General features: G+C 37.2%; 1 protein-coding gene across 3 annotated transcripts in view; it reads left to right on the forward strand.

The window, feature by feature from the left end:
- PDZRN4 (PDZ domain containing ring finger 4) overlaps positions 1–12,460 on the forward strand; it is a 127,116-nt gene that overhangs the window by 96,887 nt on the left and 17,769 nt on the right. For all 3 annotated transcript variants that reach the window (XM_018552529.1, XM_018552530.1, XM_018552531.1), the window contains 2 exons: positions 4,725–4,823; positions 9,842–9,904. In XM_018552529.1, the coding sequence (XP_018408031.1) occupies positions 4,725–4,823; positions 9,842–9,904 (162 nt within the window). The remainder of the gene's footprint in view (positions 1–4,724; positions 4,824–9,841; positions 9,905–12,460) is intronic.

The raw sequence follows: 12,460 nt of genomic DNA on the forward strand, positions 1-12,460 counted from the left end.
TAAAGTTAGCTAAAGTCCTTGCAATGTATACAGTTTACATAGAGAGATTTTTTTTTTTGCTCAACAACACTAGAGTTACACTGTAAACATTTCCCCATGCAATAAAAAAAAATGGTTGAAGTTAAGCATAATTTCACAGCTATAAGGAATCATCTTCACCAGCATGCCAGTTCAGCCTTTAACACAAAATGCAAATTGGCCACAAAAGGCACTTGTACATTTTGGTAAATTCTTTGCAAGGACATAAAAATCTGTGTAATGATCCTGAAAGAACCCAGGAGGTGGATATGCAAATCATTCCTTTGAGCATAATGCAGCCAATTAAGCATTCAGAAATCCTCTATTTTAATACAGATATACATGTTCAAGATGCATATATATCGTCTCATCCTTACTACATCTAAATACTGTGAGAATGTAATGCTTATGCAGGGCAAATCAACAAGCTCACCTAATTTCCCTCCTCTCCAGAAGCTCAAAGTTATCTTCCTATTTTTCCACCACCACCACTAGGAGCACATAGAAATACCCTGTGTTTTTGCGTATGGTGAGCATGTGACTCACTATTTTCCGCCTATGTGACAACGCTGGTTTTTGGTGATTTGCTTGGTGCTGTCACATGTGACACCGCTGGTTTTTGGTGATTTGCTTGGTGCTGTCACATGTAGGCAGGGAGTCATCCATGATTTGCAACTTACCCAGGGCTTCCTCTCTTCACTTCTGCTGGCTGAATGGAGCACCAGAGAAGAGAAGAAAAAAAGTATGAGCTGCTAGGGAAAGGAGCATTTAAATGGTGCTATTGCTTTGCCTTTTATAAGAACACAATGCTAAATAGAAAGAAGAGTCTAGAACTGCTTTTTAGATCAACAGTTTTCACCTTAGATTTCATGAAAATCCGTGCTGAGATAAATATGCAGTTTTCACCTTACATTTCATGAAATCTGTGCTGAGATACATATGCAGGCTATCAATACTGATCGTCTTGTGAAAATGTGGAAAGCCTAAGTTATTTCATTATTACCCTTTGGCCCTAGGCCAAGTTACAGCCCTAGATTAGATGCAGTGATTCTTAGGAGCAGAGTAATAAAATAAGGTTCAATCCAAGCACATTTTTGTGCCCACAAACATTTGCCTTAGTTTTGTGTTGTGTCTATAAAGCTTACTGGTGGGGCATGCATGTATGTATGCAGATTACAATTTTAAGGCTACAGTTCTTTAAATATGTGGCATTAAGCAAGCAGGAGCCTCCAAGGTCTTCCATAGGGTAAATCTGTTCTAAAATTATTGATTCTCCATTTGAAAATGGCAAATATTGGAAAAAATGAAGGGCCAGTGAATACAACATTTGCTGTAATAACACTGAGACCTCAATTGCTGATTGAAGAAAGGGTGAGCAATAAATGGCTTTAAGCATGGATATTCTGATAAGCATTCAGCAGTGAGTAAGCAGTGAACATCAAATGCTTTTAAGTATGCTACTAAGTTACACATTAACACGATGAAGACCCATAAGGTTCTTATGAACCTTACGAGTAAGCAATTTTACATACAAAGTGGGTCAAGGTATTTGCATTGATGTCTGACTGTTTTACCTCTTAAGCTGTAAATAAACCTATGATCAAGCAGATAAAGAGCATGGACCCATTTTTTTTTAGACATTTATCTTGTGCATTGGGAACAGGCAAGGTTCTGAAGCCACTATCTGCAACTGCCAATGTGTATGTTATATCCCAGTCTCTCTTTTGGCAACAGTAGGGTAAGTGTACATGCCATTATACCTAACTATGTTCATACCACACTAAAATGTAGCTAGAAATCGGCATTTGAGGACAAATAAGTACATTCTTTCTGCTATAAAGACCTTTGAAGCAAAACAGCAATTTATTTGCCCCTACATATAGACCCTGCTCTTGGTGATGTCTGAGAAAAGCTTGTTATAAATGTTTGTTGTTGTTGATGTTGTTATAGATTTCACTCATTCATTCATTTATATCCTTTTAATTCAATATGAAGAAATGTATTTCCCCTGTAAAACATGTCTGACGTCTGATATGCCCATGCTAGGTGAGATTGAAAAATAATGCATGTTCCAGTCCTGTGGCCAGAGCATTATCTTCATCTAGCACACAGAATTGATAAACACAATATGTCTTTTTACTGCTCTGTGAGCCATATCTACTTAGTTGTAGGTTGACATCAATTCTGATTTGTCACTTCTCTGTTCATTCAAAAACTTGTGCCATTCTCAGCCTGTCTTCACTGATAAGTGATGAGACACAAGGCAATTCAATTTCATTTGAAATTGAAAAGCTTTCAACAAATTGAACCAGTTTACTGTTTTGTAGTCTTGTTTGAACTTTAAGCTATTTCACACATACACTTCTAAATCTTTTTTCAGAGACTTAATTAATGAATTTGATAATGTGATATTTATCAGAAAACACACTACTCCTTCAACATAAAGCTACAGCTCTGAATGTAAAATCTATAAAATCTATGTGTAAAGAACTAAGTGCATGCATGATTCTAAACAGGGCCACCATTAGAAATCATGGAGAACAGTGCAGCCTACCTGAGACATGTGCTCTGCACACATATGCCATAAGACAAAATATGGTTTTTTATTGTGCCACAAATAAAAATCTCAAGTGATCCTTAGCACGAAGGATACATTTAAAAAAAATACATTCTTCCAATTGCTTATGCTTTTTATGCATGCAGAATATACACAGAGAACTAAAACCAGAAATTGTTGAGACAATTAACATCAATGAGAGGTGTATGTAATGTACAACATGGCGTATACAGTGCAGTGGACAGGGCTATATGATACAAAATATAGTGAATAGAGTTCAGCAGTAAGGACTATGTAATGAACAAAATAGTTTGTAAAGTGCAGCTTTCAGGCATATGTAATGTACAACAAAGCCTATAAAGTGTAGCTAATAGGACTGTATAAAGTACAGAATGGTGTATAGAGTGCAGTGGTCAGGACTATCTAGTATATAGAGTATAGCAGTCAGGAATATGAAACATACAACATAGCATAAGAATGAGTGATCAGGACTATGTATTGTATATATTGTATAAAGTGCAGTGGTCAGGACTATGTAACATACACCATAGTACATACAGTTCAGTTTTTAGGGTGCAAGGATCAGGACCATGTTTTTACACAGTGCAGCCATCTCTGGCTTCTTTCTTATCCTTTAAAAAAAATTCCCCAAACCTAATTAGACATTATTTACCATTTAGAAATCCCCAGCACACACACACTTGCAATGCCACTGACCTAAGGGCAGCCGCATCCAGGCCCCTATGGGGCCCAGGAAAACTACGGCATAACAGATGAACCTGCTTCTTACTGTTTGCACATGTAAGACACAAGGTTTCTCCATAGACGTCTGTGAGAAATCAAACCGCAGGATGAATTGGAACTGTAAGTAACAGTGTTAAACATAAGATATTTGTTTCAATGAATGTGTGCACCTGAAAGTTTCCAGTGATTATCTTCTGCAGGCAGGTGTTTGATGTATGAATATGTGTAGTTTTACTGCTAATGGGACTGTCAGTTCTACATGTGTGCTTCATAAAATTTTTGTTGTTTATACTGTGGCACGATGGAGAATAAGATAGCTCAGATGGGACCTTAAGAATGCCAGAGTGCCTGCTGTAAAAAAAAAAACAGAAGGGGTGGCATAATATATGTGGAAGTTCTTCTTGCTGGTGAATCTGGTTCCTCTTAAGAAAACATCAGTAGACCCAACGTGTATTTTATTATTTGCTGCCCGTGGGCTGTGATTCTTAACTGATTGCTGAGATCTTCACTGTGCGGCCTGCCTGAGGCTCTATAGCCCGTTCTTTAAGATCTTCCAGTCACACTGATGTTTTTGCTTATGTAAATTTGTAAGTTTGATTTTTTTAAATATATTTTTTAAACGTTTATTGAATTGTAAAGCTAGTATTATGTTAGCTGAATTTTTTTCCTCTTCGTCCCTACATAATTTATATTGAGGTTGTCTAGCCTATGACTTTCCAGAATGCCAGAACCAGTTGCCAATTTAAAAGGTTTGCTACAGACAATGCAAAACTATGTTAGTATGTTACATTACTGTTGCATGTGTAAGCATTTTATTCATTTACATAACACCAGTGCTTTGCTTGGAACTTCAAACCTTTTTGATCAGTCTTTCTAATCTAACAATAGACAGTTACACATGGATACTGAAGAGAATTTGGGGTGCAACCTAACACTCCAGTTTATTTTATAGCTCCCACTTCCTATCTTAAAAGAAAAAAACAAATATCTGTACAGTAAAAGGTTTGTTTGCTAATCGCTAGTGAAATCTTGGCACAGTTTTACTTGTCAAAAGTGTGATATTTACATTGACAAAGGCAATTATTATTCCCTTGGATATTTCAATATTGTTTTATATTTTGGCAGGGATAATAACCACTTTGCAGTTGAGGCTGACTCGAATTAATTGTCAAAACCGTAGTGACTAAAATAATAACTCCTTTGTGTGAAGTTTTGTTTTAATGCTTTATGTAATCTGAATATAGCTGACTCTATAAATGTAGTGCATAATGAAAATGAACTTTTTAAGGATTTATGGCTCACAAAATAAACATTTTATATTTTCAAATGTCTTCTTACAGTGTTCGGAAGAACATGGGAAGTTAACTGCTGAATAAGGATTTTATTTTAATCCTTTTTCTTACAGGAAGTTGAACTGTGCCGTCTGAATAGCCAGGACAGACTGGGCCTAACTGTCTGCTACCGGACTGATGATGAGGAAGATACAGCAATATATGTCAGTGAGGTAAAAAGAAAATGACTGACAGTAATAAGGAAAGGTGGAAAGTGGGTGTGAGAGTGATCAGCCTGTTATGTCTGGATCACAGAGACTGGCTGTTATAAAGTGCAACAAGAGTCTGAGTGGAAAACATTTGAAGGGTACAAGAAATTCAACTACTAAATAGCCCTTATGGGAGCAAATTCGATTGTTTTCATCCATGTAGTGGGTTTTATGGTACACCTTTATGAGATTAAAATATTTACTGCAAGCATATTAACTGATTTTACGAGAACAAACTTAAACATTACTTGCTAAAGCTCACTGCCCTCTGCACATCGTCGCTGCTCTTTGCATTTTTCTGTTCAATAAACCTGCTTGTTTTGAATAAATGTCATTGAAATTCAGCCCGGCCTATCCATGCCAACCATCTTTCAGCTGTAGACATGTTTCTTTGGTCAGATCCAACAGTTCTCATTGCCAGCTGGGTCTTGCTTGACAGCAGCCTTTCAAATGCACCATTACTGTATATAGTCATACAGCCATTAAGTGATGAGGATAGTGTTTGCCTGAAGACAAAACATTTTAATTTTTTTTTCCTTTTACAGTTTCTACAGAATATTTTTTTTTGCAATTGTATGACATATGTCTGCATTCCCATTTTTTTAGGTAAAAGTTTCAACAGATGTGCTTGGTCCATTTGGATGATTTAAGCAGACCTATAATCAGTAGTATAGCAAAGTGGTAATGATGTGGTATATCAGGAATATAGGCTCAATTATTATTTATCATCCATAATGCCTATAATCCCCTGGCCACCCTAAAACCCACACAGTTACAATATGCATATACTGGCTTTAAAATGAAGTCTATGCATCCCATGCTTCCCTTATGGTGAATAATAAGTGTTAATGAGGGTTAGGGACAAGCATTGCATATTATAGTGTACGGTTTTTGGGTTGGCTGGGTTGCTGTTAGAAATAACTGTAATCTAAAGTGTAGGATGTGGAAAATTAGCATTGCCTGGCTTTGGATATCAGCATGAATATTTGTTGCAGTGCCCCAGAGTTATTCTTGGGCCATTCTGTAGTGGTTAACAAGTTGACAAACAAAGTCATTAATGGGTACTGTCTCTGATTGTACCTGCTGCTAAACCAGTCAGTACTAGTGTGCAACTGACTACACAGTATGCAATCTAGGCAATATGTCAGTTTAATGGAGATGTAAACACAAAGTTGAAGGAAATAGTGATAACTAACATGTATGGCTGTGACTGCCATAACAACTTAAGGGTCTGTTATCAATGTATTCACCCAAGAGTCACTCAACCTTTACCAAAGATTCATCCATTTTTTTCATAAGATTCCATTAGAAAAATGGGTGACTCTTGGGTGAATGTTGTGTGAATCATTGATAAAATGTTGATGACTCCTTAGTATTTAATGGTGGATATATAAACCATTGGCTGTGTATTTGTGTTTCTGTTCATACACTCCATGATAGATGAAGGGTGATTGCAAGTACTCCAGGAGGAATATTTCTTATTGCTGGTAGGATTGCTTGTTGCTACCTCTTCCTCAGTAGTACACCAACTGACACCAACTGTACAACAACAGAACATTATTTGGCAGAAGAAGAAAAGGCATGGTGGACAACTGGTGTAACAAATGATCATGAAAGTTGAGATTTTGAATTAAAACCAAACTAAGGAGGAGGATGACTGAGTTGTATCTATATTTGGCGTTTTCATACAGCTCTTCCTCTTCAAGTAAAGCTAGCTTACAGTTGAAAGAAAGCCTGAAACTGCAACATACAATACCACTTTAATTAAAAAAAAAATTTTTAAAAAGCAATATGAATAGAAATGAGTCTGATAATAGATAGATACAAGATGACAGAATTATCATTAGATTTGATAGAATGAGTAGAATGTGGTACTTTGCTAAATCAAAGTGAAGGCTTTGACACAAATTAATCAGTCCACTTAGCCTGCAGGACAAGTTAGGAGACACCATATTGTCTTCCATTTCTTCCCTACATTTTTAATATTAAAAAAATTTTTTCAAAATGTGTGGAATGGAGTACCTTTGTGTTAGAGCCCAAAATATAATAAAGACTGGCCAACAACAAGCAAAAAGCAAATGGACCTTGTAAATATATCTTTTTTTTAACATGAGAATGTGCATTGAAAATTAACTGTTTGGTCAGACACTGATGCTCCATGAACAATCAAAAGTGCTAGACAGATATTTTAATCACTGTGACCTGAAAGTTGAAACATATACAGTACATGTGGATAGAATAAGCTGCCTGTTCTAGTTTGAAGGAACATATTTGTATGCTTGATTTTTGCACTACACAGAGTGGTTGTATCTAAGAGAGGTCAAGCAAGATGCTAGCCCTTAAGCTCCTAAGTCTGCTCCTATATAGCCTTCATTTTCTCTATTTAACCCAGCAAAACTGTATATGATTGTAATTATTTTTTACATTTTCAAGCCTAAAATCATTAATTCACCTTCATCTCCCTGGGGTAATCCTGCAAGGCTAGTTCCAAGAATAAAAAGAAAAATCCTCTATAATTACACTGGCCTTTGCCATTAAATAACCCTACGTGGTTTATTATTTTTTTGTGACAGGCTATTACTAAAAAGGAATATTGAACCTTTTATATAAGATGTAACCTAAAAGCAAATGCTACACTTGAGGTGCTTCTGTTTGAAAAATAGCTTTTGGCATGACAGGGCCTAATGAATGGTTTAGGATAACCATCAACAGAAGGTGATAGATAGTGTTCCCACTCTGGACAGTGGATCATTATTCATTACAGAAATATTAAACATCTGAACAGCTCAAGAGCCCTCCATGACTGTCAAGGTTTAACTTAATAAATCATCAGTCACAATGGCAGGATATTTGATAATGCTTATTTACAGTAGGATGGAAGAAAATTCATGCCCAATAGTCTTAATTATTAAAATATATAAATTTACTTTCTAAAAACTGTAGAAAAACCTTTTTGTGTGAAAATAACAACTTAATTTGGAATTGGTTAAAATATCAACTCTTTTACATTTATTTCCCTAAATCCAAAATAGATGTAATATGTAATACTTTACAAGTATAAAAATTAAGTTTTTAGAACAGCTGTAAATTATAAAAATGGGGAACCATTACTTCACTATAACAGGTCCTCTACATTACCATAAACAATGCTTTTTACCATTTGAGCGGGTACAAGAATATTTTAATTTTTCCCTTTTCTGTTTGTGTGAAGCAGGACTTTCCTTTTTTAAAAGCTATATTAACCTCCCTGGCAGTATTCCCGAGTGTAGCTCGGGGTTACTTTTCCATATCATAAGCGGTAACCCCGAGCTACACTCGGGAAAGCCGCATAGCATTTACTTACCTTGTCCCTCGAGCCGAGCTGTGTTCTGCGGCCGATGCCGGCTTCCGGGTTCCATCACTTGCAAGCGTACGCGTCGCAGGGGTGCGGAACTGGCGGGATATTAAAAAAAAAACCCGACAAAGACGAAAAAAATTCGAAAAAAAATAGACCGAAAAATGACACGAAAAAAATTAAAAATCATACCGCCAGGGAGGTTAATATATTAGTAAACTGGATAATGCTTGACTAAAGGATTTAATATGATACCTAAAATAATAATGATAATAAAAATAACCAAAAATGTGAAGCATGTGCAGTTTTCTGATCAAGAGCTATAATGAGCAAATTAGAGGTTTAAAGCATAACCCCAATCTGCAGAAAACTTTTGCCAGTCAGTTGGCTTTCTTGCCATACCTTTGTGCCATAATGAACTCCTGTGCGCGTGCGTGGGAGTTACGTCAATCAATAAGGCTGAAGATGCATTTGGAAAAGGCCGGGCCAAGATGTCTGTGCTGGCAAGGGAGTGGGTGGGGTTGAATTTACTTCCACTTTAAAAATGGAAGGAAAAAAAAGAGGTCATATGACCATCCTTGATCTTTTCATTTTGCTTTATACTGACCTGTGCGAAGAATCAGGTGGAGCCAGCAAATCACTGAAGTAATACCCGCTAAGCAGACAACCTACCTAAATCTAAACTAATACACACAGCTTATGTGAATCTAAATGTGAACATAAGTGGACAGTATAACAGACATGTATTTCATGTGTTTGCAGCACAGACACCATTCTGAGCATCTTCCATACTCCTTACTTCTCCTGTATAAGTGGATAATATAGCATACTTTATCACTTAATACAACAAGAAACACAGTAAGTAAGCTATACTCACTGAGAAACAACACTGCATTTACACCTAGAGAGCAACACAACACTGTACAGTTCACTATTAGCTGCAGTTCCTGAGTCCTGGAAGGATTCAGTTGCAGAGAGGGTGGGGTCTGCAGTTATTCTTTCTCATCCAAAATAAACTGACTCTTTGTGTGCACCACACAGGACACAACAGTGGTGATTGGCACCCCCTAAAGCCCAGAATGCATGTCTAAGACAGTCTAAGACAGTCAATGGGTCTTGTGGGAGTCTGGACATCTGCAGACAAGAGATATGCCTGCTGAAATTCCCTTCAAAGGGAAGTGGGGAAAGAAAGGGTAGAACATTACAGGGCAGCATAGTTTTCCACCGAGCATCAGAGGCAGAAGCAGATGGGACAGAAACAGGTCTTCCTTAGGGAGTATTAATGACATCTTCCTAATGGGGAGCAAGCAGGTACTGAACATTTCCTTTCCAAGAAGAAACACAGGGAATTAATGCATAAGTGTGTCATTTTTTAAAATCTATCATTTGAGTCAGGGAGAATATTGCATAGGGTCACCGAGAAATGCAGTGCATTAAGGATGGGCAGACGCCTCACCACATGTTCTTGCTGGGAAATGTTCTTATCTATGGTCAATCTTATTGTACACAACAGAACCAGAGTACTCTGCCTTTAGAGATCCCTAAATATCATATGGCATAAAACCTGGCATCCACTTGTTTACACTTGTATACTAGAAAATTCTCTAGCAGCAAGATACATTTTTATTTATTTATTATTTTCATTTAGGTTGCTCCAAAAAGTATTGCAGCAAGAGATGGTCGCATTCGAGAAGGAGACAGGATTTTGCAGGTCAGTCTACAAAGGCTTCTTCAATTTCTTCTATATTTTTGAGAATTTGTTATGTATCCATGTAATCCATGTTCCAATGCAAAAAATTGTAACATTTTAGAATTCAATTATTATTAATTATTCAATTATTATTAATTAATAATATATTCAATTAATAATTAGAGAATCTTTTTTGAATGTAACTAGCAAAAACACACACACACACCATGAATCATAAAGAGTTAACAGGGCACTGCACAGCTTTTTTTCTCTGCTATAACGTTCATTATTCATCAATAAACATTAGGTACATAGGAATTAATTTATTGACCGTTTACTGCATCTATTCTCTAGGTTTGTTTCTGAGAAGGTGCTTTCTAATGAAGTATTGAAATGTACCTGTTAGCACGCTATTTTCACCTTTTAATCACTTGAAGTCTGCGGTGTTAAACCCCCTTCCTGTCCAGGCCATTTTTCAATATTCAGCGATGCAGTAGTTTGACATTTATTCCGTCATGCAATGCTGTACTGAAATGAATTTTATACCATTTTTGGGTGGCAGAACAGAAGGACTGTTTTTTGACAGTAGCCAGGCTGGATTTACTCTCCCTGCAGCCCCAAGCTGGGTTCCTCAATGTGCCCCCCTCCCTGCCAACCCCTCCCCGCCCCCCAATGGAGAATGGCAATGGCAATGGGCTATTTTTAATTACTTTTATTGTTTCTTTTTTTAACTTTTTATCACTTTTTTAAAAAAATGTATTTGGTTTTTTACTTTTTTTACATTTTTATTTATCTTATCTTTAACTTTTTAATTTTTTTTAATTTTTGGCTTATTTTTTATTTATTTTTTTATTTCTTATTATTTTCTTTATTTTTTTATAATTGTTTCAATTATAAATGACCAGCTGCAGTTTTATTACAAGTGATCTTGGCGACATCGCCGAGATCACTTGTAAAGAAACAAGTGGCTTCCTCACACTACAAGCAAGGTTAAATGTAGAAAACAACTTACCACCCGGCGCCCAAAACTGCATGTCACAGGGTCGGGATATTCCACACTGCAACCACCCCTGTGCTCCCTGCCACCCCGATGGCCTTGTGGCAAATCCAGCTTCTATTCCTTATTTAAGTGTCTAAAATAACTGTATTTGATACATAGCTAAATTTTTCATCCCCCCACTACATAGCAGTCAGATACACTATATTGGCAAAAGTATTGGGACACTTACCTTTACACGCACATGAACTTTAATGGCATCCCAGTCTTAGTCTGTAGGGTTCAATATTGAGTTGGCCCACCCGGTGCACAGTCATGTTGGAACAGGAAGGGGCCATCCCCAAACTGTTCCAACAAAGTTAGGAGTACGAAATTGTCCAAAATATCTTGTTATGCTGATGCCTTAAGAGTTCCCTTCACTGGAACTGAGGGGCCAAGCCCAACCCCTGAAAAACAACCCCACACCAAAATCCCCCTTCCACCAAACTTTACACTTGGCATAATGCAGTCAGGCAAGTACCGTTCCCCTGGCAACCACCAAACCCAGACACATCCATCGGATTGCCAGACAGAGAAGCGTGATTCATCACTCCAGAGAACACATCTCCACTTCTCTATAGTCCAGCGGCGGTGCGCTTTACACCACTTCATCCGACCCTTTGCATTGCTCCTGGTGATGTAAGGCTTGGATGCAGCTGCTTGACCATGGAAACCCATTCCATGAAGCTCTCTGCGCACTGTTGTTGTGTCAGTCTGAAGGCCACACGGGGTTTGGAGGTCTGTAGCTATTGACTCTGCAGACAGCTGGCGACTTCTGTGCACTGTGCGCTTCAGCATGTGCTGACCCCGCTCTATCATTTTACGTGGCCTATCCACTTCGTGGCTGAGTTGCTGTTGTTCCCAGTTGCTTCCATTTTGTTATAATACCACTAACAGTTGACCGTGGAATATTTAGTAGCAAGGAAATTTCATGGAAAACCTAAAACCAAAGATTTGAACGGGTATCCCAAAACTTTTGGAAATATAGTGTATTTACTTTTGTTATAATGCTTAACAGTATTTCCAGACATAATGTACATATCTACCCACATTCTGTTTAAAAACCAGTCAAAAGCCAATTTGAAATTATCCAAAAATAAAGTAAACCTGTACATGCACATCAATATAATTTGCATGCACGTGTGACCAAAAATGACCTGAAAAAATGATGCCGTCAACAGCAGCAGCTTGTGACCACTGAATATGAAATGAAAATAGGAAATAAAATACAACTTTAGTAATATATAGGCACTAAAAATAGCCCATGTTATGTATCTAATTTGTTTTTGAAGCACTGTATGGTGGGAAAGATCCACATCTGACAGCCCCATAAGGTCTTTGCTATGACACAAGGATTTCTGTGTATGTTTATATCCATGCTAGCTATTGCAAAAATGTATGATGTGAGCAAACAGAAGGCCCACCAGATTCAATTACTGTATGTGTAGTTGTGAACTAGAAGCATTGAAAAAGAGAAGCAAACCATTAAGGTGTGATTACAGTAGGGCTGCGGATCGGGCAAACATATATATATATATATA

This window comes from Nanorana parkeri, unplaced genomic scaffold, assembly GCF_000935625.1.
Source record: "Nanorana parkeri isolate BGI_ZX_2015 unplaced genomic scaffold, ASM93562v1 scaffold91, whole genome shotgun sequence".
Taxonomy (NCBI): Eukaryota; Metazoa; Chordata; class Amphibia; order Anura; family Dicroglossidae; genus Nanorana; species Nanorana parkeri.